This window comes from Bos indicus, chromosome 7, assembly GCF_029378745.1.
Source record: "Bos indicus isolate NIAB-ARS_2022 breed Sahiwal x Tharparkar chromosome 7, NIAB-ARS_B.indTharparkar_mat_pri_1.0, whole genome shotgun sequence".
Lineage (NCBI taxonomy): Eukaryota > Metazoa > Chordata > Mammalia > Artiodactyla > Bovidae > Bos > Bos indicus.
This window is the reverse complement of record NC_091766.1, coordinates 40501732-40508024: the sequence shown is the minus strand read 5'-3', so window position 1 is coordinate 40508024 and position 6293 is coordinate 40501732. Positions and strand designations below refer to the sequence as shown.

Below are 6293 nucleotides of genomic sequence, written 5' to 3'. Positions count from 1 at the left end.
CAGGCAAGAACACTGGAGTGGGTTGCCATTTCCTTCTCCAATGGATGAAAGTGAAAATTGAAAGTGAAGTCACTCAGTTGTGTCCGACTCTTAGCGACCCCATGGACTACAGCCCACCAGGCCCTCTGTCCATGGGATTTTCCAGGCAAGAGTACTGGAGTGGGGTGCCATTGCCTTCTATTATTGCCTTAATAGTAGTGTATTGTATATTTGAAAGTTGCTAAGGGAGTAAATTGTAAGTGTTCTCATAACAAGAAAAAATTGTAACTATATGAAAACAGAATGTCAAATAGAATTACTATGGTAATAATTTTCCAATATATATGAATAGAGAATCATTATATTGTACACCTGAAACTAATATAGTGTTATATGTCCATTAGACCTTAATTTAAAAAATTAAAAGGCAAAGTGCTAGAGAGAATAATGATTAAGATCATAGCTTTCAGTATTGATTATCTCTTGCTGCTACATAAATAATCTAAGGTAAACGAGTTATCTTCCCCAAGTCAGTCTGCTTAGCAGTAAAACAGGAGTGAAAACATCTGCCTTACTGGATTGTTAAAGCCCTAAAGCCACCTCATGCGAAGAGTTGACTCATTGGAAAAGACTCTGATTCTGGAAGGGATTGGGGGCAGGAGGAAAAGGGGACGACAGAGGATGAGACGGCTGGAAGGCATCACTGACTCGATGGACGTGAGTTTGAGTGAACTCCGGGAGTTGGTGATGGACAAGGAGGCCTGGTGTGCTGCAATTCATGGAGGTCGCAAAGAATCGGACACGACTGAGCGACTGAACTGAACTGAACTGAACTGAAGATAATCATATAAAAGTGAAAGCGAAAGGAAAGTGAAGTTGCTCAGTCGTGTCCGACTCTTTGCAACTTCATGGGCTGTAGCCTACCACGCTTCTGCGTCCATGGGATTTTTCCAGGCAAGAGTTCTGGAGTGGGTTGCCATTTCCTTCTCCAGGGGATCTTCCCAGCCCAGGGATCGGACCTGGGTCTCCTGCATTGTAGGCAGACGCTTTACCATCTGAGCCACCACGGAAGTCAATCATGTAAAGCTGTTATTAAAGAATCTCACTCACACTGAGTGCTTACTCAAATAAGATAAAAAATAAAGCCAAGCCAAATCTGAAAAAAGAATAATTTGTATTTATTATTACAATAGCCTGTATCTATTTTTCTTTCTTCCTCCATACCTTTAGGATTCCTTGGTGGCTCAGACAGTAAAGAGTCTGCCTGCAATGTGGGAGACCCAGGTTCGATCCCTGGGTCAGAAAGTTCTCATGGAGAAGGAAATGGCAACCCACCCAGTAATCTTGCCTGAAATATCACATGGATGGAGGAGCCTGGTGGATTACAGTCCATAGGGTTGCAAAGAGTCAGACACAACTGAGTGACTTCACTACCCCCATACTTTTATCTTTTTTCAATATCCCTGCAACGGTTCCCTTTCTTGTATATTTTAGGTTCTGAGAGGAAACCTTAGAATCAGAAATTAGGAAAGGAAAGCGACATGATCACTTTTCATTTTAAAAAGGGAGAAAACCCTACTTTGCCCTGCTGCAACTCATGTATCAAAATCTGAGTGCTGATTTCCCATTAGAGATAAAATAATGAAATTCAGTAAGAACTATCCTAGAAGTACTTTTGATAGAATGGGTGGGGGGTGGGGGGAGAGATGAAGCAACTGGATGTTCCACAAGAATATAGGAAATATTATAATATAGCTTTGAAAAAGCAGAGGAAGAAAGGTAATTTGCATTTATTTATCCATTTCAACCCCAGAGTTTGAATTCTTTTCAAATGTATTAGAGTTCTTTAGAATGTAAGACTGTGGGGGTGGGAGGAAATATGCTTATTACCTCATCTAGACTGAAGAGCAATGGCACCCCACTCCAGTACTCTTGCCTGGCAAATCCCATGGACAGAGGTGCCTGGTGGGCTGCAGTTCATGGGGTCGCTGAGAGTCAGACATGACTGAGCAACTTCACTTTCACTTTTCATTTTCATGCATTGGAGAAGGAAATGGCAACCCACTCCAGTGTTCTTGCCTGGAGAATCCCAGGGATGGAGCCTGGTGGGCTGCCATCTATGGGGTCGCACAGAGTTGGACACAACTGAAGTCACTTAGCAGCAGCAGCAGACTGAAGAGATCTCTATGAATTTTAGATTTTATGTATAAAACCAAACATGCAGATGTAGAGAATGAACATGGGGTCAGGGGGAAGGGAGGGTGGGATAAATTGGAAGAATAGGATTGACACACATATATATATATTACAGTACCATGTGTAAAATAAATAGCTAGAGAGAAGCTGCTGTATACACAGGGAGCTCAACTTGGTGCTCTGTAATGACCTAGAGGGATGGTGGGGAGTGGGGAGGGAAGCTCAAGAGGGAGAGGATATATGTATACATATAGTTTATCCACTTCGTTGTACAACAGAAATTAAAACAACATCGTAAAGCAATTCCAATTTAAAATACAATATAATTGTATTTTAATGCCAGTTGTATAATTGGCATTAAAAATACCAATTTTTAATAAAAATGGAGAAGGGGCAACAGAGGATGAGATGGTTGGATGACATCGCCGACTCAATGGACACGGGTTTGGGTGGATTCCAGGAGTTGGTGATGGACAGGGAGGCCTGGCATGCTGCAGTTCATGGGATCGCAAAGAGTCGGACATGACTGAGCAACCAAACTGAATTTGGTATAAATAATTTTAAAATGAATACTTCATAGGTTACCTGCACACAGGACTCAATTCCCTTTCAATAGTTTCATGGATTATATCATCTCCACCAAGAACTTGAGGGTGTACAGTCCTATGGGGAGTGCAGGAGTTTGGAAATTGACGCAGCTCAGTAGTAAGACCCCTTGAATCAGCAAATAGCAACCCAGTTGCTTTCTGACAGCAATGGAATCAGTTGTGTCTTTCAACTCCGAGAGGAAACAGCTCCTTGGCAAAGAAGTTGTAGAGGGAATTCAAATGTCATTCAAACTGTCTGTTTTCTCTAGAGGCAATTGGATCTTTCAGTAGAAAACTTGAGGTGCTATGTTTCTTCCACTGACCAACACTTTTCTCCGTTTGCTCAGAATTCTACGTTCTGGGGTCTCATTTGTTGACATGACTGAGTCAAAGGTGGGCGCGACTTAACTCCTCCACTCAGAAGATGTTGGACTGTGCTTTCTATTTACTGACAAATTGAATAATCGTGCTGCACATGTATGAACTGTCATGGGGGGAGAGACCAGCATGGTACAGAGGGTCAGGGAGGCAATATAAGCCTTAGGAGGTAAGTAGGATGTGTTCTTATCAAGAAACCCCTTATCTGTTTACAAAGCCCTTATTCTTATTTTATACCACCTTTAAGCTCCCTCCCACTACCACCTCCAAAAGGCAAAGCAAGAATGCCTGAGAAAATGACCAATGCCTTGTTAATGACTATGTAGAGAGAAGTCAAACCTTCTGATAGTGATGGGAGCTATGGCAGACTTCAACCAAACTGGAAGAAAATTGCTTTCACAAACCTAATGTCCCTTTATCATCCTCAAGACTCTGTAGTTGAAGCAGGTACTTTCTCCACACATTACAGATGCAGAAATTAAGTTTCAGAAAAATTAAATGGCATAGTCAAGGTCAAAGACTATGAAGGAGAGCAAGACATATATGTAACTCTTCTAATTCATGGTTCTGATTTCCCCAATATTTCAGTGTCCCTACAGAGATAAGGCTTCCCTGGTTGCTCAGCTTGTAAAGAATCCTCCTGCAATGCAGGTGACCCCAGTTTGATTCCTGGGTCAAGAAGATCCGCTGGAGAAGGAATAGACTACTTATTCCAGTGTTCTTGGGTTTCCCTGATAGCTCAGCTGGTAAAGAATCTGCCTGCAATTCGGGAGACCTGAGTTTGATCCCTGGGTTGAGAAGATCCCCTGGAGAAGGGAATGACTACCCACTCAAATATTCTTGCCTGGAAATTTTCATGGACTACATTTCATGGGTCCCGAAGAGTTGGATACGACTGAGTGACTTTCATTTTCACTTTCAAAGAGGTAAGGAAAATCAGATAGGTGGAACTTGTGAAAGCAAGAGCAAGCACAGGAATGAGAAAGACATTTTTCATTTATTTATTTATTTATTTTATGCCAACTTTCTCAATTCATCCCAGGTGCTGGAAAATGCCTCAGCATGAGAAGTGACAACCAAAGCATTTGGGGGGATCCCCCTAAGGACTTCATCCTTCTGGGTGTTTCTGACAGGCCATGGCTGGAACTCCCTCTCTTTGTGGTCCTCCTAGTGTCCTATGTGCTGGCCATGTTGGGGAACATTTCCATCATCTTGGTGTCCCGCCTGGATCCCCAGCTCCACAGCCCCATGTACATCTTCCTTAGCCACCTCTCCTTCCTGGACCTCTGCTATACCACCACCACTGTTCCTCAGATGCTGGTCAACATGGGCAGCTCCAGCAAGACCATCAGCTACAGTGGATGCACAGTACAGTATGCAATTTTCCACTGGTTGGGATGCACTGAGTGCATCATTTTGGCAGCCATGGCCCTGGACCGCTACGTGGCCATTTGCGAGCCCCTCCAATATACCATTATCATGCACCGCCCTTTATGCCAGCAGCTAGTGGCTGTGGCCTGGCTCAGTGGCTTTGGCAACTCCCTCGTCCAAGTGGTCCTGACAGTGCAGTTGCCTTTCTGTGGGTGACAGGTGCTAAATAACTTCTTCTGTGAAGTGCCAGCCATGATCAAGCTATCATGTACTGACACAGCTGTGAATGACACCACACTGGCGGTGCTGGTGGCCTTCTTTGTGCTGGTCCCCCTGGCTCTCATCCTTCTCTCCTATGGCTTCATTGTCCGTGCAGTGTTCAGAATTCAGTCCTCCAAGGGTCGGCACAAAGCCTTTGGGACCTGTTCTTCCCACCTGGTGGTGGTCTCCCTCTTCTACCTACCTGCCATCTACATGTACCTGCAACCTCCTTCCAGCTACTCCCAAGAGCAGGGCAAATTTATCTCCCTCTTCTATTCCATTATCACCCCCACCCTCAATCCCTTCATCTATACCCTAAGGAACAAGGATGTGAAGGGTGCTTTGAGAAGACTTCTGGCAAGGATCTGGAGGTTCTGCATAAGGTACAGACCTCAGATGTGGTAGTTTCCATTAGTTAGAGAAAACTAGGCAGGTGTATTGTGTGCTTAGAGTACTTTTCATTAAGGAGTCAATAATGAAACAGTGTACTTGTTTTTGAGAGAGCCCAAAATTCGCTACCCAAAGTATCTCACTTCCTGTGTTCTCACAGTATCTAAAGTCCCACCTTTCCCAGGGATCTTTAATTCTAAGAGGCCATAATTAGGAACCGTTTAAACAGAATTGATGAAAAGATGCTTGCTCCTTGGAATAAAAGCTATGACCAACTAAGACAGCATATTAAAAAGCAAAGACATTACTTTGCCAAGGTCTGTCTAGTCAAGGCTATTGTTTTTCCAGTAGTCATGTATGGATGTGAGAGTTGGACTATAAAGAAAGCTGAGTGCTGAAGAATTGATGCTTTTGAACTGTGGTGTTGGAGAAGACTTGAGAGTCCCAGGGTCTGCAAGGAGATCCAACCAGTCCATCCTAAAGGAAATCAGTCCTGAATATTCACTGGAAGGGCTGATGTTGAATCTAAAATTCCTATATTTTGGCCATCTGATGCGAAGAACTGACTCATTTGAAAAGACCCTGATGCTGGAAAAGATTGAATGCAAGAGGAGAAGGGGGCGACAGATGATGAGATGGTTGGATGGCATCACTGACTCAGCGGACATTAATTTGAATAAACTCCAAGAGGTGGTGATGGACAGGGAGGCCTGACATGCTTCGTCCATGGGGTCACAAAGAGTCGGACACAACTGAGCGACTAAACTGAACTGAACTGAATTGATGTCCAGTAAGTGTCAAATTATTTAGCTTCTAATTTCCTGATCTTTTCCCCTTTTCATGTTCCTGTTTTTCTTCTGCTTCTCCCATTTGTCTCTTTCTAAACTTTCTTCCTTTTCGCATTACTTTTAAGCATAAATAAGGTGAAACTAAGCAATCTTATACTACTTATAAGAAATTTATGCTCTTCTTCATATATTTAAATCTTCATAAATTATATGTGCTTTTGAAAAAATTCCAAAACTGAAGTAGATTACTTTCTTATTCCTGTCTTAGGTGGTGCTTTTTTCAAGTTAAAGTTTTTTTCTATAGAAAGTTTTTTCCACCATTTACTGAGAACTAGTACAAGCA

General features: G+C 42.9%; 1 protein-coding gene across 1 annotated transcript; it reads left to right on the top strand.

Moving 5' to 3' along the window:
* Positions 1-4202: 4202 nt before the first annotated feature.
* Positions 4203-5752, top strand: LOC109561943 (olfactory receptor 2B11; the record flags this gene model as incomplete). Its single annotated transcript, XM_019964796.2, is given in 2 exon segments — positions 4203-5130; positions 5736-5752. Coding segments are annotated over 2 exon segments (945 nt in total), but the record flags the coding sequence as incomplete, so codon positions are not given.
* Positions 5753-6293: the final 541 nt, after the last annotated feature.